The sequence below is a fragment of the Netta rufina genome, assembly GCF_964035555.1.
Source record: "Netta rufina genome assembly, chromosome: 8".
Taxonomy (NCBI): Eukaryota; Metazoa; Chordata; class Aves; order Anseriformes; family Anatidae; genus Netta; species Netta rufina.
Genome location: NC_140131.1, coordinates 26,838,428 through 26,862,883, shown reverse-complemented (window position 1 = coordinate 26,862,883; position 24,456 = coordinate 26,838,428). Strand labels below are relative to the sequence as shown.

The window sequence follows — 24,456 nt, the reverse complement described above, 5'->3', positions numbered from 1 at the left end:
AGATTTTCCAAGAGTTACTTTCTGCGTATAATTGTCTTTCAAACAATAGGACCTAAAACCACAGAATTTTCCAATGCAAATTTAAAATGAAATGGCTGATTTTCTGCTCACTCACATATCACTCATATCTCACATACCTTTACTCTTATATGTGCGCACAGTATATTTAAATAATACACTAAAATGGATTTTTAGAAGCTCTTTTTCACATATCTGTAGCCTTGTTTGCCCAGAATGATTATCTTGTAACATATTGCAATAGAGTAATATTCTAGATTTATCCAGTGCATGTTCCAGAATACGTATGCCAAAATTAATTATTCTGGAAAATAAGTACTTGAGTAACAGAACATAGCATGCAAACACAAAACTGTTCTGGAAGAGCTTAGTTTATCTAGTCAGCTTCTCTATAAATAGGATGTTTTGTGGTGATCACTGAGGACTAGAAATATTTTCACAAATTGCTATAAAAGAATAACTAGCTGCTAAATGAATCGTACTGATGTCTGTTCAAAGAATGACTCATCTGCTCCAATATACTTGTGGGAATGATCGTCAACCTTCTTTGACTTGGAAGTTTCACATACATTTTTAGATAAAGCATTTAAAATCATATCTTTGATTTTTTTTTCCAATGGAGAAGACAACTGACTTTTATCAGGAAACAATCTCAGTGATAATACATTTCATGAGTAAGGACATGGGAAAAAATTATCTTTACCAAAGATTAAAAAAATAAAGTGAGTAATAGAGTGCATAACAGAAGCATTAAGCCTCCTGGAGCATTAACAAGCAGCCCAGAGCCACTGAAGAAAGCATCTGGTTTCAACTGGATATGACCCTGAGCACTATCATCTGACTTTGAAGTTGACCCTGCAGTGAGCACAGGATGGAACAAATGACCTCCACAAGTCCCTTCTAAGATGGTTATAATTATCACTAATAACTAGTAATAATCACTTGTAAAAAATCTTAATTTTTCATCTTCAGGAAAAGTAAATATGCTCTTAATTATTTTGGATGCCCATTAAGAAACTCAGCTGAATATAATCTAATTTAAAGGATCAGGGAAGTTTTAATTATTTTGTAGCAAATCACAGTCTCCATTGTTTGCTAAAATGAGCACAGATCTATAGCATTTATGGGATTACTTAGAAATATGTAACCCTGATTCTCTGTCACACAAGTAATGATATTATTTGGACAAGACGAGATTCCTTGGGGAAATCATTATCAGAATAAAAGCTTATCTGATATCATATATAGGACCTGCAGTTTACTAAGTGACAGATATACCAGAGGGTTAGTCCTAAGGCATTACAAAGCTTTGATGCTATTACTTTTATATCTGTTACTATCTAGGCCATTTTGCATGTGAATTTTTGAAGTAGGGATGCCATTCAACGTTCAGCAACCGAAGTAGGGTATTATAAGTTCCTGTCTGAAATGTGATGGGTTTTCTGCAACAACTGTGATGTTGGATGATGGTTAAAAGAGAAAAAGGCTCAGGAGACAGAAAGAAAATGTAATCAAAGATTCATTTTCCTTTTCAACTCCCAATTTTCATGCATATTCCTTAACATCCAGTCTATTCAAACACTTTGGTCAAGCCTAAGTGTTCCTAAAATTTTACCAAAACTTTAACGGTGAATTAACTGTGCAAGCAATTTGTCAGCATTTCAAACTTCTTTACTGTAACTAGTCAGCCAGTATTTCAGGAGGAGGAGGAAGGTATGTGGAATCAGAATCATTTTAGTGTGCCAGGGTTATGCCACCTCAGTAAGCATGGCTTTTAGATAGCTTTTTTCATGCACTGACTACTCTGTTTGCACTTCCTATGTGTGTGAATTGGTGGATCTGATTAGTAGAGGAAGTTTATTTTTAATCAAGACATAGACTGTTCGAGAATCTACTAAACCGACTTGGTTTTCCTTTCTTCCGTTTTCTTGACTGATAAGGGAAAAGCACAAAAACGTAAGATTATGATGTAGATTTATATATAGAGATCATATAGATGATGTAGACAAATAATTAGGTCAACACTTTGATTCAATTGCAGAAGACTACCTAACAGTAAATGGCACAGTACAGGCCATTATCCTTTCCTTGAATTGTTCTCTCCTGGAGGAGTTTTGGGACATTCATCCACATCCAGCCAAATTCACTTCACCTTTAACAAATGGGTCAGAGGATACAACAGAAAACAAATATAGCCCTCCTTCCACATCAGATGTTGAAGCATCAGTCTTTTTCTCTTAGATTCCCTGAAGGTCTTCCACTAAGAATGACATACCAGTGAAAAACACATGCTTCAAAAAAGATCTACAAGCATAGACCCTTGATGCCAAAAAGATGTAACGACTGCAATCCATTCACTATTCAAGTGAATTCCTTGTATGTAGAAATAAAACAGCCATCTCCCCATTTTTATCACTGCTATGTAGGCTGATGTGACCATTAAGAAGTTTTCTATTCAGCTCAGAAAGGAAGTAACAGCTGCAGTACTCACAGAAGATAAAAATGTCCAAATCTGATATCCAAAGCTAGGCAGATGGGAGCTGCTAATGAAGACAGAGAACGGAAAAAGAAGTAGAACATGAATATCATGTCCCACATCAGAATCAAAGAGGCTTTCAACCACCCAGCTCACACCCTTTACTTGGTCCAGTACCAGCACCATTCCTGTTAAGGGTTAGAACTCTGCCCTACCCCAGCCCCAAAACACATTGAACTAAAGGAAATGAAACTCTGAAAAGACATAACTAATACTTTTGTTCAGAGGCAAAATGCCACTATATGGAGGTAACATTTAGGGCCCTTAAGAAATTTATACTTTTTGTTTTTACCCCCCAGAAAATAATAATAATCTGGGAAATAGGTTAGTAGAGGTGATAGGAAACAGACACAACACACAAAAATGTGAGAGCAAAGAAAAGGTTCATTCTACTGGTAAATATATTTCAATAGCAGAAGTATAATTCACTCAATAAGGCCTTAAATCAGGATGCTACGGTAAGATATGTGTCTTTGGTAAGAAATTCATATTTGTCTGATATGTCATTTTATCTCTACAGAGCAGATTAACAGAACACATTTCTATTTTGTTCCTGGTGTTAGAACCAAATATATCGGTCTTGGATATCCTCTTATCAAGAACATTATTTTAAACCATGGAAGATAAATTGTTATGCACAGTATTTTATGTCCATTTGGTGTTTTGGGAATCATCAATTGCTTGTTTTCTTGTTTAATGTGGAGTCATGTACTGTTCAAGTGCAACTTAGACTAGTACAGAAATGGATGTTTGTAGTCTATGTCTTTGTCCATATGCTTGCCTGTTTAGAACAATATCACAGATGTAAATAACAAAACCTGATTTTTCCTGATGCATGCAGATCCTCCAAAGTTTGATAGGATATGGCCGAATATTTCTTCCCTTGAGGTTTCTAAACCAAATCAAGGTAGGATGCTGTAAAATTCCTAGTGGTCTAAAATTACTGAAATTGCTTCCTAAGAGTCCCACATGGCAAAAAAAGTAGTAACAATGATAATCCAACTCATTTTTCTTTCAGTGCTGAGTAATGCTATTCTGTGAGAAAATATCTACAGAATTTAACCATAAAGCAAGCCTTACCTGAAAAGAGCATTTTCCAACAATAAGATCACACACAACATCACTGCATAAAGTCTGGAAAAGTAGAAACACAGGTTTATAAGTACCAATATACATTAGGTTGAACAGAAGTTCCAGGATAATGCTGGACTTGTGTAAACTATAGTCTATATTATGACTAAGTTTTTAGATTTTTGAGTGCGAAAGATTGTCATTGTCTACATCAAACCCATGCGTTAACGTCTTATTTCCACGTCTGTTTGTTTTTTTTCCCCAAGTGAGCTGGGAATTCCTAGCTTGTGTGAAATTCACAATACAAGCACATTCTCTGCAGAATAGACTCTCAGTTCTCCACAATTCAAGTGCCACACAAAATATTATTTGCAGACTTTGGCACAATGATTAGCATTGAAAGTGACAGAACAACTTTTAAAGATTAGTAATAAAATAAAAGTAAGATTATTTGTTATTTGAAGTTGTATTCAGCTATATACTATAATTATTAAATTAAATCATAATTATTGTTCAATGTAAAAAACAATGTCCTTTTGTTCTTCTTATTTACTGTCCCAGTAACCATTCACTCCCAAGAAATCCCTGTAAAAATTTGGCCTGTGGCTTGCTCTGACAGTTCAGAGTGTCTCTTCTTGCCTATAACACATGCAGATGAAGAATGAAAAGGCAATGTAGAAAATAGCTACTAATCTGAACAAAACGTATTAGGGATTATTGGGGAAGTTACTTTAGAAGCGCTGTAGTTTTATATCTGTTGATCACAGTGACCAAACTGAGACATAAAGAGGTATAAAACCTAATGTACTATATGTGCTTCCCACAAAAAAATAGAAAATCCCAATTGACCTGTACTCTCCATAAAGATTAGCAATATATTTCAGTTTGCATTATTCACGTGTTTTGAATTAAATAGACATGATGAAGTGACACTTAGCATTCTAATAATTTCACTTGGCCATTTTTTATTTTCTTTTTCAGAATTTTGTCCGTGTTCCTTAATTAAACAAACAAACAAATACAGAGTACATCTCTGCTTCTCTGCTCTCTGCAAAGATTAGTCTACATTATTCACAGGAATTTTAGATCTAAATATTCCTGATGAAATAACTCAGCATTTCTAATGGATTTTATAGCTTAATCAATTGTACTGCTTGTGTTCTCAGACTTAACTTCATTGCACAATACGTCTTGAACAGAACAAAATAACTCATTGTTTCTTCCCTAGTAAATAAGAGCCAGCTTTAGTAAATATAATTTTGACATTTTGTTATGGAGCACAAAACACAAAAAATAAAAAGTATTTATACTCCAGTTATGTGTTTGCAGCATATTGTTACAGTGTTTCACAATTATTTTAAATTAATACTTCAGTCAAGTATAGCGTATAATGAGAATAATTACAAAAATCTGCCTACAGTTTATTTTATTTTATTGTGTGTTCTTTGTTTATGTTATTAGGCCAGAATAAATTTAATAAAACCATTCGCAGCCCACAGTGGTTACCATACAGTCGTTGGTCATGGATTGAGAGAAATTATCATATAACCACTAACACAAAATTGCCAAAGTGTGCAGATAACTTTCCCCTTATCTTGGATCAAAAGCTCAAATGATTCAATAGTTGGTACTTATAATTCATTTTGACCAAGTTTCACCCTTTCCTAACAAAACAGTAACCATTCTTAATGTTAAATTTAACACTGTAAAAGTTAATCTAAAAAAAAAAAATTAAAGTATATTTTAATCTTTTGATTTGTTCCTACAGAAAATCTTTTCTAATTTATTGTTCGTTTTATTACCTATACAGTTGCTCCCAAATTAACTATGACAACTGTTTCTTCTGTTCAAGTTGCAAACCACAAGAGAGGTAGGAATTCTTGGATTCATACAGTGATTTCATAGTGCTATGTGTTGTGAAAACATTGCACTGTATGAATCTGGAATATCTGTGAAGTGTACCCATCAGCTTACTGGTGAGGCATCTTCGTTGATGACAACAGAAACATTAAGTCACATAAACATAAGCTATCCAGAGAAAAAATAAATATGCTTTCGTGGTACTGTGGCATATAAAGTGACATGTCATTTGTTTTTAAAGGATTAAATATAAGAATATTACCATTCAGATTATTGCCTAGAGAGCAAATTGTTGGTAGAGATTCTTTTCCTCACCAATCCGCATAAATTGTGAAAAGGAAACAAATTAGGAAACAAATAGATTAGTTGAGGTCATACAATACATAAAATGTCAATTGTCCATATCATCAAGACGCATCTGTAAATGCCATGGAGTGTAGTACATACTTATGTCTTCTAATGCATTGTAAGTGTGCCTTACATCTTCATTTTATTGTAACAGTGCACAAATTGAGAGTGTAGGCATTACATTTTGAAATGATATTTAAGTGTTTTATCAAAATAATGGAATTATACGGACATAATGAAAGATGCCAATATTCTCTCAGTGACGTCCAGGCAACCTGTTTTGTTTGCATCTCTATCATCCATAGTCAACTCTGAGATCTTCTCATTGGTTTTCTTCATCAATTTATCTGTAAAGAGTACATATAAAGATGCTTTGTCTTTCTGTAGCTGCTGTGAATATCTCATTATTCATGAAATGCACACAAGTAAGGATTTGAGAAATCAACAAGTGTTTGAACTTAGGTTTGATCCATTTGATGAGATCATAACTGTTACAAATCAGGTAATTTCTAAGGTTACAAGGAAATCTCCTTTGTATTTCATAGCATACAAAGGATGAAGTCGGTTACGGGAAAATGAAGAAGAAAAAATATTTAAATGATTTCTGAAAGCACTTTTCTTGAAATACTTTTTGTTCTTTTGATTAGAAAATGACACTGATAGCTGTCTCATGCATTACCAGTCTTAGTTTTAAAATTATGCTTCCCTTCCATGTGTGTTTACCGTTGTTTCATGTGATGACATTTCATGTTTTACCAGTCCCAGCTGAACCTTGAGCTGAACCTAGTCCTGATAGCACAACAATATTTTACATCTCAAAGATGTAAAACCATAGCATTATAACAGTGAAGAAAAATGACTATTCAGTTTATAGAAACAAAACAATTAAACGATCAACCTTTTCATGAGCTTCCTTCAATAGGTAATTTTATTATGTTTTATACAACAGGAGCGGGGTTGTCACAGTAGAATCATTCCATTGGGAATCATCTTTAAAGGTTCATACAGTCAATTCTTTTGTGAGATACCAAGGAATTTGACAATTCTGAATCATCCAAAGATAATTATCAAATCTAACATGGCTATCTCATCTCCCATCTTCCTTTTTCCTTCACATTGAACACACCTAGCTAGCTTTACCTCTCCAAGGTTTTATTTTCCAAACCATTTACTCCTTGTTGTTATTCAGCCTTATACTATCTCTAAGCTTGTATGTCTTTTCTTACATATGGTGCTCAGAACTGAATGCAGCATTTTCTAGCACAGTAAGCTCGTATCATTTCAACGTTGGTAAACATTGCAGCCTGATTTTGGTACTTTCCCCCTTATCTCTTTCAGTGACTATGTGGCTTGACCAGTGCATGAAAGTCGTGGGGCTGCTAGCCAGACACTTGCTAAAAACCTTAAAATTGTGCTTTTGACATTTCTAATATGCTGGCTACTTTCTGGTTTTTGTGCTGGTTTAGGTGAATCACATGATAAGCTAGAAGGCCATACAGCACTGACAGCTATCAGACTCCCAGCTGCCATGATGCTGAATGCAATTGTACGTTTTGTATGAGTAATTCAGGGAAGTACCTCATGAAACTCATGGAGAGATCACTTCCCTTTCAGTCACATGCAGACCCTTTATATAGCTTGTTATTACTATTATTTATTTTTAATAAACCCAGGAATGTATAAATGATCACTGATCAGGCCAACAGCAATAAAAGAATAAGTTCATATGATTGCATTAGCAAAATTGAAACAATCAAAAATCAGAAAAAAATGGTTATAATAATAAAGGGACTTTAGTTAACTTATCCTGGCTTTTTATTTTTTTCCTCTCTGCCATTACTAATATTTGATCAGATGTTAGACCATTTCAGTTAACCCACGTTTTTTTAGTATACCACATGGCATTTACCGTGCCATAAAAATGAAGATTCATAGAGCTTTTCCGCACAACTGTCACAAAACAGAGTATCCACTCAACTCACAGAATTACATGAATTGGAAAAGACCCACAAGGATCATCATGTCCAACTCCTGACTCAACACAGAGCAACCTAACAGTTAAATCATAACTAAGAGCATTTTCAAAAAGCATCTTTAACACTGACAGGCTTGGGGCCATAACCACTTACCAGGAGAGCTTGTTCCAGGGGCTGACCACCCTCTCAGTGAAAACGTTTTTTTCCAAATATTCAGTCTGAACTTCCCCTGATGCAGCTTTTACCATTCCCTCCATTCTATCACTGGTCACCAGCGAAGAAATCAGCACTTCCCTGCCCCCCACTGCTGAGGCAGTTGGAGACTGCAATGAGGTCAAGAATTGGTCTCATTAATTACCCTTAATATTGATAAGACACATATGAACTTTTGTAGTCCCTCTGAATATATTAAAGAGTGTATGTGTACATCAAACTGAGCCTTTCATAATTATTAATGCTTCTTTAGTCAAGTTCATAACTTGTAGCAAGCCCTGTTAAAGCAGTGAATTATTTTATGTGCAGTTTTGTTTCTTGTGCTTTTGTAATAGCCAATTATGTGTTGTAGTAGTATTACTAAAGGTCATATCACAGTTTCAGAGTGGAAGTAGCGCAGTCATTCATTCACAGAATGCTATTTTAAACACACAAGATGAGGTAGTATAGTCTGATTTACTGTCACTTATTTACAGCCTGCATATTTTTATAACATAAAAATGTATTATTATTCTGCTGCCCATTACTGTTTCACAAACCGATGTAAATTCTTTCCTCTAAATTCACCTGCAGTGTGATTACATTTAGCCACGAGTCTAAGGAACATAACAGCACGGTATCTTCTCGCTGAAACAAGTTGTGTAATGGGGGCAGAAGACAGGTTCTTTCTCAAAGCAGAGACTAAGACAGCATTGCTGCTTAATCTGAGCTTCAGACGGATCATAATGCCTATCTCCAACCAATCTTTCTTATTTTAGAAATAAAACACATTAAAATTTAGCATTGTAACAATTTTCACTGTGATCCTTTTTGCTAGCACTTTTAGGTCAGTTGCCCCTTCCCTGTGCAGTTTTTACTCAGGTAAGATGGATATGCTAGTGGAGAAATGGTGCTGGGCAGCTGGCTAAAATGCTCAATCTCACTGACCAGTTGCAGAAGAGAAACATTAACACTTTTTTCCTTCCTACTCTAATATGTCAAGTGGTAGCATATTAAGACTGAAAAACCAAATGTTTTACTGTACTCCAGCAGTTAGAGGCATCAAAATTATTAGACTGACATGAACTGTGAACATTACTTTATCAATGTAATATCAAAGAGAATGAGAGTGTGTATCTGTTAACTATGTATATGTAAATTGAATTAATGTTTCCTGGCAGCCAAAAAACAGCTCTCAAGATTGAAACTTATGTTATGTTAAGCAATGTAGATAAAAGAAAAGATGCAATCTATTTATAGTCTGCTAGATCAGACAACAGCAAAAGTAGATATGTATTTTTACTTAACATACTCATGAATATGTACTAACTTTTTTTTTTTTTAATAAAAATATAAACAGGAACAAAGTTTGTATCTGATGCCCTACATCAACAACCAGTGGGCTCGTGGCGTGCCCCACCACAATCAGCAGTGTACTTTAGAAAATAAACAAGGGACTTGGTCCCTTCCATGTATTTCCAAAATTAACATTTTACATCCTCTGCTACAGCTTTATCTAATTATAGCCTAAGTTAACTTTAAGACCTCAAAGCCCTCAAGTCACTGCATTCCATTACGGCAGGAAACATATCATAATCTCTTTCACCACGTTAATACACTGCAACTCTAAAGCATGAGTGGTTTTGCTACAGATTGGAAGTGTTTGAGAACCTCAGTGCCCTAACGGTGAGACACCATCTACTAATTTGCAGCTGAAATTTCTCTATGACCAGTTAACACCCACTTGTTCTTGTGCCAGTGTTGTCCATTAGCACAGATACTCACTTAGGATGGCACAAGGCTATTTCCTTGATGTATTTATAGCCCAGTGATATCCCTTCTTCAGTTTCCTAGACTAAACAGGCCAAATTATCATAGAACACTTTTTAAATAGGCTCTCTACTTCTTTGATCATCCTAATAACCTTTCCTGCATTCATTCTGGGCTCAGCCTCAAAGCTGAGCAGTCAGACCTACACAAGGTTTCTACACAAAGCATAGCTGTGCCTTGTATAGTGATATTGATGCTTTCCTAATTTCTACATTTTTCTGGATAAAACCACATACTCCTTGTCATTAAGTACTCAGAGGCAATAGGATTCTATGTTTAACAAGGTGCTTTTTTTTAAGAAGTGATTGTCATGTCAGCTGCAGTCCACGTGGCTGCAATAAGCATGTTTTCTATTCAGTATACATTTTCAGAGTTTTCAAGATGTATTCTGGCCCAATGGTTTTTCATCTCAAATTTTAAAAATAGGTTAATGCTTACCTCAGAAATGTACTGAAAATAACTCTTGAATAGTAATCTTTCTTCCTTCCACTTCTCTGTTAATTGTTTTAGGAGGTGCTAGCCAAAATTGTCAAACTGGAGATTTGTTTAGTCTTGAATTAATATAGTCCTTTTCCCAAGGTGCCTACCAGTTACAGTACCCTGAGCCAAGTTCAGAAGTAATTTTGAATACTCACTACTTATGTCAGAACAAAGCTTTTTTATTTTATCTTTCATTCATTGTGGATTTAAGCATGCTTAAGTTTGACAGTTTTGTCCACTGCATTTAATATTTTTAATATGAGGAAGTTTTTCCTGTGTCTTGATCTATATTCATCTCAAATATGAGAAAGAAAGAAAAAAAAAAAAAAGACATGCACTTCTATCAGTGGAAACTGAGCCTCCAGTACCCCTGAAAGGTTTACAACTGCAAATGCTTCAGTTCCATCAGGTCTGCCAACAGCAGTCAGTCTTTGACGTCATGCCATGGTGGTCGGGTCACACTAACCTGCCTGAAACAACCCTCACTTTCATTGCAGATAAACATCTGCTGTTGTCCATGTTACATTGATTAACATGTACGTGCCATTCATTCATATTTCTTTCCATAGTTCATTTTTACTAAGCATGTAATGTGCTATTACTCTGCTGCTGTATACATTTTGTATACATTTCTGTTCTTCCTTAAAAGACTGTGAATGCTTCGGGCACTCCAACCGGTGCAGTTACATCGAGCTGCTCAATACGGTCATTTGCGTGAGCTGTAAGCACAACACTAGAGGTCAGCACTGTGAGTTATGCAGGCTGGGCTACTTCAGAAATGCTTCTGCAGAGCTGGACGATGAAAATGTATGCATAGGTCAGTCCCGGGGGTAACTGCGGCTTTTTTTCTGTGCCTTTTAAGCTACCGGCAGCTGCTAGGGACCACTGCTGCTTACTTGCCAGATGAGCCAGAATGAGCTTTTTCAATGGATAAGAACATCTGTGTAGACTTTCCACCTCGTTGCCATAGTTGCCATTGTCGCCCCAAGGAAGTATTTTGAATCTGTACACAATGAAGATCCCCCTGGCTGAGAGTCCAGGGAAGACTCTCCCAGGAAGCCCCTGAGAAATTGACTGTGCTGTCCTGCAGGAGGGAGCTACACCGGGGTTGCACACACGTAAACATGGTAGGGTTGAGTCTTAAATCCCTGTTCCCAGTCTAACTTTTGGAATTATTAGTACACTATTGAATACTGGCATGTAGACCTATCAAAGTTGCCAGGTGTATGCACAGAACATGGGAACTGGTGTTTATTAACTCCTTTTAACGCATTCCAATTCTAAAACTAAATGTAGCATCAAATTCTGCTCTCAGGCACAGGGCTGTAAAATGCAGTCTTAACTCCTCTCTTCCTTATAGAGGAAACTGAAATTTTGCCTATGTGATTAGGAGTTGCATTTGTAAAAGCTGTTTGGCATTATGTAAATTTAGAAGTTGGACTCCTAGATGAAAACAGTGCTTTAAACCTAGCATCCGATATAAATATCCAAAATGCAGAAGTCAAGAAAATATCAGAACACAAAAAACTGAAAAAACGTCACACTAGAAGATGCATCTTATCACCACAGACAGAACACAGCAAAAGGCACAGGGCCCTAGGTGCAGACTGAGGATACTGAATAAAAGATAGCTTCATACAATGGCCAGTAGTTAACAGGTAACCATAAAAGGCACTATTCAAACAACTTCATTCTGTAACGTTGCTCATAGACATAAGCATCAGAACACTTCCTTGATTTCCATTGTGATTGCTTTTTCTTTCCAAGAAGGAAAAGAAAAATGAAAGAAAAAAGTAACTAAGATTTTCATGCCAAAACAGACTATAGGTGAATAGATTATACTTTAATTTTTTTTAATAATTAATTCCTGAAATTCAAACCAGAAATTATTTAGTTTGCTATTATTTGTTTCAGTTTACAGCTTGTCAGATTTACATTCTATTTTGTGATAAACACCCAAATCCATCCACGCACTGCATTTTACACGTCCTTCTTTTAACTTTGCTTGGCAACACATTCAGAAAATGCATGATTTCCTTTGACATTAATTAGTCTGAGCTAATATGAACTTTAGTAGGCAAGTCATGATTTCTTATGAGGAGGTTAACCCAATTCAATGTTCTCAGTAAGAAGTACTGTCCCTCATATTTGTTTGATGTAGATGAAGGACATCAATGGTGTGACCGCCAGGGCTATATAATTTCAGCTGTCTAAATAGGCCTAATGAGTGTGATACTAAATTACTCTATTTAGGATTTTTCACCAGCTTCTGCAGTAAATTGTTTTCCCATGTACACTGAAATGCTAAGACAGCATCTGTAGCCATGTCATTAAGACCAGGAAGTTAATAAGCCAGGAGTCAAAAATAAGTAGATTTTTAATTAATATGCAAGTGATACATTTAGAATGTCTTAGTAAAACAACCGTGTACTTCATAATTGCTCAGACACTACAGAAATAAAATAAACTTTCATTTAACAAGAGTCTTCAAAAAAAATAAAAAATAAAAGCACAAAGTGGTGGTCCATTTGCAGGCTTTCCCACCTCAGTGTGGACTCCCATGAGAACCATACTATGTGAGTTGACTATAGGATCAACCTTGTTTTGCTACATATAAGGTAATTTATTTAAATAATATTCTCTTTGGACTGGATTTTGAGGATCACAGTGATCATACTGCATACAAAATCTGTGATATCGCAGCTGATTCACCAACTTAAGACTGAAGACTGAAGACCAGAAGTAACTTTTGTAATACTTCTGGTGTAGAGCCAGTGGAGTGCAGCAGATACCTAAGAACTTCTCAGAGGAAAAAAAAAAATAATAATAGTTTGTGCTTAAAGTGCTTTCCTGAACTGGGGCTGCTCAGATTTAATCCTGCAAAGTGTGATGTATTTGCATCTCAGAGAGTAAATGGATTCACCATCCTTCTGGGTCAAGCACAAGGAGTCTTTCTCTATTGGAAACGCTCATTTCTCTTTTTTTCTAAGAGCAGTGTTTTGGATTTTAAGTATGAGTGGAATTTTGGCATTAACATTTTAATAAGCAGATTTCCAGTGACACATGCAAATCTTATTCCCGTATGAAAGTCTTACTTTTCCAGGTTAATTCTTTCCTCTTCAGCCACATACTTAAAGTCAGAAATGTTTGGATAAGCTAGTTTAATGGCAGCAAACAAGGGTTTGTCTCTGATTTAGCAGAACTACTTACACAATCTTAAAAAATATATATGGTAAGTATATAGATAACGTGAATCTTAACTAATGAAAATGTTTGATCTTTAAAACTGACAAAGTTACAAAGAATTTAAATATTGAGAGGGTTGTGGGTTTTTTTTTTATTTTGTTGTTTTTTTTTGGAGGGGGTGAGGTTTTTTTTGTTTGTTTGTTTGTTTGTTTTAACAGTGAAGCACAGTGTAACACTCTATACAGAGGACTAAAATCTAATTTCATTATGTATTAAAATTTATTTTGCTTCTAAAGAAATTCATTTCCTAAAATGAATCATCAAAGATTTGTGGATTTGTCAATTGACTGCAAGATTACCTCCAATGGGCAACAGCAATTTCTAAATAAATCGAGGTAGTTTAAAGAAAAAAAAAAATGCACTTGACATGCTTGCAGTGAAAAAGAATTGAATAGAATTTGAAGAGCATTCTTATTTTTTACAAGCTCTTGACAAAGTCCTAATAATTCTTTCTTCCAGTGAATACACACACTGGCAAGCACGAATAGCATTTACACCACCAAGTAGACCCAGAGTAATAAATCATTTCTTCCTTTGCTTTATGACATAAACACTGAAATAGTAATTACTGTCTCACCAAACATTACTGTCTCACAAAGCCAACCTTGCAGTCACTTAGGCTTAAGCTTCAGTTATCAACTGTGAGAACTTTTTATAAACTCTAATGGTAACTAATTAAGTGAACCTTAAGGGTTGTCCTGTAGCCACTGTCAACCCAGACTGACTGCGGCAAGCCTGCAAGCTTCAGCCCATATTCCCAACCTTTTTTATTTATTTTCATTGTATTTTGTTACAGCATCAATACATTGCACCTCAGTGAAAAGATTACTACTACTATCATATTCCCAGCCTTTACAGTCACCAGATTCAGGTCAGGAGGAAAAACTCCTGCCCAGTTAAATCAGCAGAGACTAGTTTTTGCCTACCTTGGAACCTGGTGTGTGGTCTACTTGCTAGGATGATCTGGAAATGTTATTTAATGCTTTGCTGTTGCAAGGCCATTAATGAGAACCACTGTCTCATAACCGCAGTAACATACTGGAATCATAGCTTTTGATCCTTCTGATGTCTTAGGTATTTGACAGGTGTTGGGAAGTGTTCTATAGCCTGTGATAGTGTGTTGGACAATGAGCTTGGATGCTCTGTTGGCTTGTCTAGGTTATATAGCTGTGGTATCAACTGTGCATTGGGAAAGACAGAGGCTAGATTCAGTTACTAAAGGTTACCAGGTCTCTGTAGTGTCCTGGTTTGACCTACCACTTCTACAAAAAGGGTTTTACTTAAAGTATCTATGTTCCCTTAAACAGCACACTAGGGGCCTGGTACTTGCAATGTTTTTAGATGATGGAGTTCATTGGGAAAGTTCTCACTGACTCAGGGTCAGGTCCTTGTTCTGTGACCAATGTCACATCATGCATCTATAGCATTCAATGCCACAGGCCATACATTTCTTCATAAACACTTGTTTAAATCATTGTAGGTCTATTATATCCAATTATTTTTGATTTTGATTTTGATTAGAACTGGCTGTTTCTAATGCAATTCCAGACTTTTTGCCTTTCAAGATTTTCTATGAACACTCTAAGCAAATCTGACTTCCTGCATTCAGTACGTCTCTCTGCTCTATGCATATTTACATAAACATTTCATATATCCAATTCGCGTCTGAATTGCCAGCTTTTCAAATGGCACACACTGCGGTATAATCATGCTCAATTTTGCACAGTCTTTTTGGCATGTCAACGTTCAACTTCATTAATGAATGTTGCTATCTAATTGACTCTATTATTATTGTGGAACTCTGTTTGCCAAAGGTAACTACTCTTCGTCAGCATGCCAAATGTTCAAAGTGTCATCTGTAATTTATGGGTAATAAACACTGACACAACAGATGACAAATGTCTTTCTGATAATGTTTTTTCCTGTTACAGTTTTTCCATTGTATTTTTTGATATTTTACTTCCAAGTTCAACTACATTTTGTCATTTACAATATCACTGAATTTTAACCTAATGCTTAACCTGATGCTACAGAACAATTTCCAAAGGTAGTCAAAGCCGCACCAATTCACAGACATACAAAGCCAGATTCTCAGCAGGTTGCCCAGATCAGGAATTGATTTATTTATCTTTTGCCTTCAACAACAGCAGAGATCAGACGCTGCCAAAATGTAAGCATGTCTGCAGTCTCAGTTGACAGTGGAGTTACTCTGGGTCTACATGGGTTTATATACAAATAAGATATGGCTACTTAAATTAAAAAAATGAATAGGAATGCCAGAAATTAAACTCTGCTTGCTACTGTCTTGTCTTCTTTGTTTAGTTAGCCAAAACTGAACATGAATATTATAATCATGTTAAAGAAAAGGGTTGTAATTGAAGAAGACAACACGTTCCCTTACAGTACCTGTTCTGGGAGGAAATGGGTTACCCCAGTCATTCTTTAATTAGGTCAACACACATGTGGAAATAAGTATCAGGGAAAGAGCCTCGTTACATCTTCCATCTGCCCACTGGGAGGTGAGAGAAATGAAAATGGCAACATAAAGCGAGTTCTGATAAGTTTTGCATTACTGCTCACCTCAAGTTTATCATTGTGGAATATGTAAAAGGTTTATTAATGTCACTGCTAAATACAATCTCATCAGTTTAATGGCAAATATCCACATAAATGGTTATACTTCTCCTCACTATAAAGGAAGACTATCTTGGAAATAAGTAAAGTGCATTTATATAGCCCTCTAAAGCAATTCAGCACTCAGAAAAATATTGAGTAATATAAATAAGCCTATTTTAATGATGTGAGACATTTCACCCTAATGATGTATTGATATACAAAGCTTTCCTAACATTCACTAAATTGTCAAAAACATTCTTACCAGAAGAGAATCTGGTACAATCACTTATTCTCAAAGAGCACGGTATCTTCTGCCTTCACATCTTTTGTGTTTACTTTATCTCTTCATATCATAAAACGTCTCTTCCTGAAATGATATATGCAAACAAATAAATGGACTATAGTAATTATATTCACTACTTTAGATATCATTAATAGACAGTCTTCCTTTACCTTTAACACTGGAAATGCAGCCTTTATTGGTATTAAATGAATTATCACCTTATGTAGACCTGAATCCAGTGTGTGTGTGTGTTGTCTTGTTTCTGCAGACTGTTATTGTAACCCTTTTGGTTCAGTCCATGATCGCTGTAATGACAGAGGATTTTGTGAGTGTAAGGAGGGAACATCAGGGCCTAAATGTGATAAATGTCTGCCGGGATATATCTGGCACAGCTTGGGCTGTCAACGTAAGTAACTCAGAGTTGCCCCTTTCCTGCAGCTTTGCTGCATCTGCGTCTGTATGCTATCATGTGCAGCTACCTAAGGGCAGAAAATGAGCAAAACCTCTCCAAGCCGTAAGAATGCCATACTGCCAATCTTTATGGAGGTTCCCAGATGAGGACAGTAGATTGACTGTTCCATCCATTAATTTTAATGTACTTTCGGTGTCCTCTCTCTTGCTCTTGATAACACCTGCAGGAGCTCCCACTGAAATACATAAATATGCGTGCCTTGCCACATGTGAAGTAGCCTTTGTGTACTAAAACATCAGCATATTAACTCTAACTTGAAAAATCTTACTGAAAGACAGAAGGTAATTTCTCTGCATGTTTCCTTTTTCTATACTAAACTTCAGCCTATTTGAGTAACTGAACTATGCTTTCATACATTAGAACTATGTCTCTGAACAATAAAACTGCAACACACTACCTCATTACTTGTTACAATTAGTGAAAACCAGATAAAAGCTAAAGATAATTTTTTTAAAGTATACTTCTTTAAAAATAGGTGCTGAAATTTGGTATAAATATTATTAGAAGCAGATGTTTCAATGCTTAGTTGTATATTTAGATTCTTTTCTGGTTAACAGGTCTTGTAAAAGAGTGGAAATAGCACACCAGCACATATAGGATTAGGTTTTTATCGCCAATTTCTTTTGTAATAGATTCTGATTTATTCTTTATAACTGCTTTGATCACCTACTTGGAGAAATTCTGAAGAGTCCTCTCACATTCTTTAACCTTTTTCTTCCTGCCTCTCTGTATGCTTCCACATAGACGCGTGAAACAGATTCCTCTAACAGCTTGCTTTAGATTCGTAAGGCTGAGAAACACAAGAGGATGTAATTACTGACACCGATTAGCCAAACATAAAATTGACCAGAGAGCCGTGCAAATGCTCTAAATGCCCTAAAATAAATGTAAATTTTAAAACATAAGTTAAAGAAACAATAAAGATGGAGATTACCCCTTCCTCTCTAAACAATGAATAGTCTGAAATAGAAAACCTGGGCTTGTGACAGTTCAGTAAACATCTGAAAACCAACAAATGCAGAATTTCAAGAAAGACTGTAATAATTAATCAATTATCATTAAACTCCTACATGAATAGAAAGGAAGGTTGCATTGGCAAGGCAGCTAAATGTTACCTGAGAAAATTGGACTCTCTCTGCCTCTGCCAGAAAGCTCCTGTCTGTATTTGGGCAGGTTGTTTAAACCGCATTTTTTGTGTGTGGTTGCTAACTTCATTCCCATTTGCTGGGTGCCTGCCCTTGAGTTGTGTTTCACAAAACACAGAGCACATACAGTTCCAACAGAAAGCAGGTGAAGTACTTTTCAAACCTCCAAGTCCTCTATCAAGTCCTCTATATTTTGAAAAATCAGACCCTATATATCCCCAAAACAGCATCTGAAATCACAGAATCTTGCTTTGCCTGTGCACCCCTTATGTAGGAGGAGATTGTCACCTCCCCTGCACCTTACCCTAGGTATCAGCAAAATAAGCATTAGAATTTGCGAAACATCGAGATCGGGTAGTAACAGGAAGGAAAAAGAAAAAACAAAAAACTGAAAAGAAGGGAATCAACATGATTCTCTGCAGCAGAATTTGAATAAAACATAGCAAACATTTATGTCTGCATCATGAGTTTAAATAAAATATTAAGTAGCTGAGATATTGAACAGGCCTGGAGATTCGTGGAGTGAATTGTACGGTCATAAAATATTATACACACACACACACCAGGTTGTTAAATTTGTAAAAGTAAGTAATTACTTATTAACTGTTTCCTGTCTTCTCAGGTTTGGATGTTATAAGCTCAATAATGTTTTTCTAATTAGGATTTTTTGAGCCCAACATATAAAAAGCCTGATTTTAGCTGAATCAGTGTATTTGAAAAACCTTTAGACGGTTCCTGGAAATGCAAGCTAGTGCCTTTTTATTTGCTGACAAAACTAATTAAGTGTCCCTGTGTTGTTATTTTATGAACAAATCTCGATGTGATTGTGTAACTGTCAGATATTCTCCAAGTTCCATCAAATTATCTGATCAAATTTAGAAGAAAAACAACAAGATGCAGTTGTCAGTTCTATGGAACAGACCCCAAATTGCCGTGTTTTACCAAGCACACACAGATTTAAATCTTGCTTCAAGTCTTTCCATGAAGGAATGGTATTCCAATTCATTTAATTTTGTAGCACAGCAATTTTACCTCTGTTATCTTTTCGTTGAAATCTAAACAAATGACTGGACAAACAAGCAAACCCTGATATATACAGGAAAAAATAAGAATTTATTCTTCTGCCTTAGCAAAGCACAAAAAGATTATTTGTCTGGACATGTAGTGTATGGTTGTGATTTGTTTCCCTTGAGCTTGCGCTGTCCAGAAATATATATATGCAAAGACGGATTCTCACAAAGCACATCAGTGTGTGGTTGTTTACTTGGTGCCATACAAAGCCTATCGGCATTATTAAGAAAATCTATTTTTATGGAGCTTTGTTGCTAAACGTCATTGACCTAGGGCAACCAGAAGCTTGACCTATAAATAAGTAAGTTAAATCTATACCATAGCTAGTTTAATTACTTGTATGATTGCATTAGTAAATGGAGTGGCTTAGTTTACAGTATTACTAATCCCATTTGGGAAAAACAATGCTGGAAGTCCAGTTGTGTTCGAAGGCTCACAATATATCATTTGATAAATTACTGTTCAAAGTCTACCTTGTACCACACTTGGGCAAAAGAGACAGAAGCTATTATCCTCAGAAGTATTCATTTAGGTACTGCACTCGTACTGATTTCATCTAAAACCTTTGAGGATCTAGGCAGAGCGCTCATCACTTGCGTCTCTGTGCATTCAGAGGTCAGATGCAATTTTAGACTTCGCCTCCCAGATAAAAAGCACCATGATAACAGCTGTTATCTTACTGAATTCAGGGTTTGTGCTGCACAGGCATAGTGGTCAGCAGGGTTTGGTTGGTACAGGAAGGTTTGCTGCCCTCAGGAAAAAGAGGCAGAATGGATGCAACTGTGCCTCTAAGCCCTCCCCCTGGACCCATCCACACCGCAGGCACCGAGCACGCAGGGGAAGCAGCTGGGGTTTAGCTCTCCACCTCCCTTCCAGACACCCACAATGGTTTTCTCACCAGCACACATACAGAGATCAAAGCATAAGGAGTGTATTAGGAACTGAGCAGTCTGGTTCTGAAACTCTTTCAGAATTCCAGAAACAGGAGGAACTCGGTAGCTGTATTTCATTTTTCTACGCTATAGTAATTAAACGATTTCCTTTAGAAATGAATGTAGAAACAGAAAACACAGGTCCAAAACCAGGAAGAGACTTAACCAGCAACTACAGCTGTTCTGGGCCAGTCCTGAACTGTACACAGTGCTCTGTGATAAGGTGAACCTGTGGAAAAAAAAAAAAAAAAAAAAAAAAAAAAAAGTAGAAGCATTTACACATAAGAACTGCCTGAGTTTGAAAAATGAAGATAAAATATTATGCAAGAGCGTTCATTCAATTTTCTAAGCGTACAAGTCAAAGTATTGGATCTTTCATATTTCTTGTCCATGATATTTCTGGTGACTGAACTCTGCTCTATACATGCAGGAGTGTTTGAAAATAACACCTTTTAATTTCACTTGCACAACAGTTGATTACAAAAACAGCCACATATTTACCCAATCTGACAAAGAGCAAGTGCCACTCTTGCCAAACTCAGCTTAGCAGCATGGCTCTAATTTTCATTATGCATGATTATCCACAGGGGAAAAGAGTGAGGGAAAGTCCAATGACTCACTAGCTCCCTTCATATTGTTAATGAGCAAATACAGAGCTTGAACCTTCAGTCCTGCAGCCCCACAAAGCCTAGGCTGAGAACAAGAGTTACCAACAGTAGCTTGCACCCCAGTTAAATTCAGCACGTTATTTCCTGTGAATCATTGTTTTAAATCATCTTGTTTCAACGGTGTAAATGTTAAACAATTAGCAAGTAAGTTTTCAGTCAGATGCCTTATGTCAAGCTCTGAATAGTTTCTTTTATTTTACCATCTTTTTTTTTTTTTTCCTTTTTTTTTTTTTTATTATTATTAAAGCAGGCAGAGGATTACAATTACACTCTTATCTTCAATGCTCAAGCTGCACTCAGTGCTTGTATCTGGACTGAACTTTTATCGCTCTGCAGCCTGTTAGATAGCTCATATTCTGTTACAGTGTGCATTTGACTTATATGATTAAATACATTTTTTCTGCATTTTGTGATGTTACAAATGTGAGAACCCAAGGCATTTGATCAAAATCATGCAGATTGAATTTCCAAAGAAAATCAAACCTGAAATTGTGATCCTGCAAATTACAGTAACATTTGCTTGTGGAAGTTTGCATTCACAGTTCAGCAAGAAAAGATGCATTACCTTCCATTTCTTAAAATGCATCATATTCTTCTTTCTAGATAGATGAAGTATGTAAATGTGATGTTCTCTTCCCATTCTCTCTCCCCTGGAAGCTTAGTGAGCTTTTATACTTGTTTGTATGCAGGTGCAGCTGTCCTTTGATTCCTACACATTGAATTTGCGTGTGGGGAACTATATTCTGTAAAAAGAAACAAATTCAAAACCAGAAAGCCCTGCTTTCCAATTCACCTTTGCAACCACCTGTGCATGGGGCCACAGACAATCCATTTATACCTTTTTCCATCCTTTTACCAGTGACCAGGCCACAAAAGGGATCTCCCCTCTGCACAGGTGCAGTATAGACTTCTACTTCTGGTCTGTTTTGGTGCCAGGACTGGTGCTAGCAAGTGCACTGCCACCCTTGGTGCCAGAGGGAAATAAAATAAAACAGAAAGAATTTATTGAAAAATATGAAGTTCTGATGGGGTTGAACATGGCAGTCCCTAAGGAACAATTTGCCCTTGGACTCGACACATAAAATGCTGTTTTCCCAATACCTGTTGTACATGATTGTTATGCAGACTAAAGAAATTGTGTGTGTATAGGGATTTGGATGTCAGAGGAACAGACTCTGCTTCAAACTACTCCCAATTTAAATGCAGAATAATTCTCCTTAAACCAATTCAGAATCCCTCTGCTTCAGCTCAAGGCAAAGTACAGCTCATGGGTGTAAGGACAAGCAAGGCAAAATTACAAATAAAATTACAGTGTTATCAAGCCTGATTCTCAGATGATTCAAAACGTCGATTCCATTACCCTCAGTGGAAGCACGCTGACTTACCATACACGTAACACCATACTGAGAGCCTGAGCCTTTTAAACCTGTGGAAACAATGTGTTAATAAGCACATCCACATTAATTCCAAAGCACACGGCCCACAGAATAACCATACAGATCAACCAATACATAGAAACCAATACATAGAAAATGTTTTTACTATCCAAGTATGAATATCATGGAATTATATTTTTTTAATGAGATACTGGACTTGGAGAAAAAGAAGGCTGATATCTCCCTGCAGAGAGGATATTTAAAAATAAATAAATGCCACACCACAAATACTGTATTTAACAAAACGAATTAAATCAAACACCTTTCCTCTGTGAAGAGCATAGAGAAGAAAATAAAAGCATGGGATGCTGTCTACATATAGGTATTTTAGAGATCTACAGAGTTACCATAAAATGGCTAGACTGGGGATCAAGCCTCAAGCTGCTTTTAGTACTGCTGCTTCAAAACCTGTCAAATGTTGTGAAAAGAGAGCAGCCTACAAAGGGAATAGACTAGAGTGACACCAGGAGTGCTCAAGCAGGCTATCTCAGTGCCTCTGAGCTGGAAGGAAGGCTTCTACAAAAGGATCAGGATTGTGAGCTAGGTAACACCTGTGTGTGGGGAAGCCCCTAGGGATAGCGGATCATAAAACAAACAGAGAATGAGGCATAGGGTAGGGGGTTTGCTAGCCTAAGTTAGCATCTTATTAAGAGGCACTAGGTTCCTAACAGACTCCAGCTCTTCAATTCAGGAGATTTATTCTGATAACCTGGTGATCAGATTTGCTTTCTCCAACATGAAAATGAATTGTTCAGAAGCAACACTGACACACGTAACCCTTAAAAGAACAATTCTTCCCCAGCAAGGTAAAGGCTTGGACTGGAGCAAAGAGGTTGTTCTCCTGGTGATCTTGCCAAGGTATCAGCTTCAAAGGTGCTATTCCACAGCTGCCTAAATTACTTTAATTGCAGGTGCTGCAATCCCCCATCTCCCAGTTACCAGCTATTTAATCCCACATCCCCAGTAACATCTCAGGCACTTGTTGGACCCATCCCCGAACCACCTCAGAACTAACTCAGCAGGACACTAAACAGACAAGAAAATTTTCCTCTGTGACACGACAGCCAAGAGTTGAACAAGCAGGAGCACCCAGGGAGGGCATCGGCCCCTGGGCTGGGGCATGATGTGATCCTGCAGCCAGGTGGGGCTGCACTAGGTGGCCCTGCAGTACAGCACATGCTGGGGAAATGGGGGATCAGCATCCCCTCTTTCCCTCATTAGATCATTCACATTATACTCTAGCAAGCTGTTGGCGTTTGTACCAGACAAAGCTACACAATTTAAGAACAAGCAGGTGGATAATTAGGGAAATTTCCTTAAAAACAAATCAAAACTATCCTGTACTCCTCCCAGAAAAACACCTAACCTATAGAATAACACAAACCTCTAAGATCTGCTTGTACTGAGGTGGTATAGTAACTTTTTACAGACTGAAGAACTGTTTTTCTATGTGTAGAGCCAAAATAAACAATAGTGATAGACATGATCAGAGCCCAATTCACAACAGTAAGAGGGAATATGATTTGCAGTTACTTCAGTGTTTTTGGTGCCGTGTCATGGGAGCATTCTGAATAACTAAATACTAGGAAATTCATAAAAAGTTAAACAAGTAGCATTATTTGTTTTCTTTAGTCAGATTATTTTAAAATGGTTAATATTTGATAGCACAATGATAAATATTTTAATACAGTATATTGCACTCAGTTAGGAGTAGATCAAAAATATACAAAGTAAGCTCCATGAGATAAACTTTTATTAGGAACATGAAATAGAACATAAAGCTTGATAGCAATTACTGTTTAATCTATTCACGTTTGGAAACGTATTGAAGAGGAAATTTATAAAGCAGTTAATTGTTATGAATTATTAAGTGTTCATTTGAACAGTGATGCGCAGGACTACTTCTCCTCTGAAAATGTCATGCTTTCCTTTCAAGCCTGCTCTGTGGCCATAACTATAATTGGCCTGCTCACTACCTTTTTATGAGGACTGAAATAAAAAGATCTATACCACCACAGACACACCCAGATGGGACATTTTTATAAAGGGGCCTTAAAAGGATCATTTAGGAGTACATAAAACAATCTCTATTCTACTTGACTGGAGATAAAAACTACTGACCTGATGCAATTAAAGATAGTCGACACTTGCTATCTTGCCATCAATGTAACTGATAGCAATGCTGACAACAGCACATGCTAATTATTAAGGCTTCAGGATTTAGAAGCTTTAACTTCCTTTACATGCGTCCAATTACAACTCCTCCAAGAGATCTT

At 36.5% G+C, this 24,456-nt stretch overlaps 1 protein-coding gene across 2 annotated transcripts in view; it reads left to right on the top strand.

The window, feature by feature from the left end:
* NTNG1 (netrin G1) overlaps positions 1–24,456 on the top strand; it is a gene marked incomplete at both ends in the record, with an annotated part of 148,995 nt that overhangs the window by 105,115 nt on the left and 19,424 nt on the right. Inside the window, 2 exons of one of the 2 annotated variants that reach the window (XM_084290748.1) lie at positions 10,961–11,128; positions 16,725–16,862. The exons of the other annotated variant lie outside the window; for it this stretch is intronic. Of the exons in view, the coding sequence (XP_084146874.1) occupies positions 10,961–11,128; positions 16,725–16,862 (306 nt within the window). The remainder of the gene's footprint in view (positions 1–10,960; positions 11,129–16,724; positions 16,863–24,456) is intronic. 2 annotated transcript variants of the gene reach the window in all.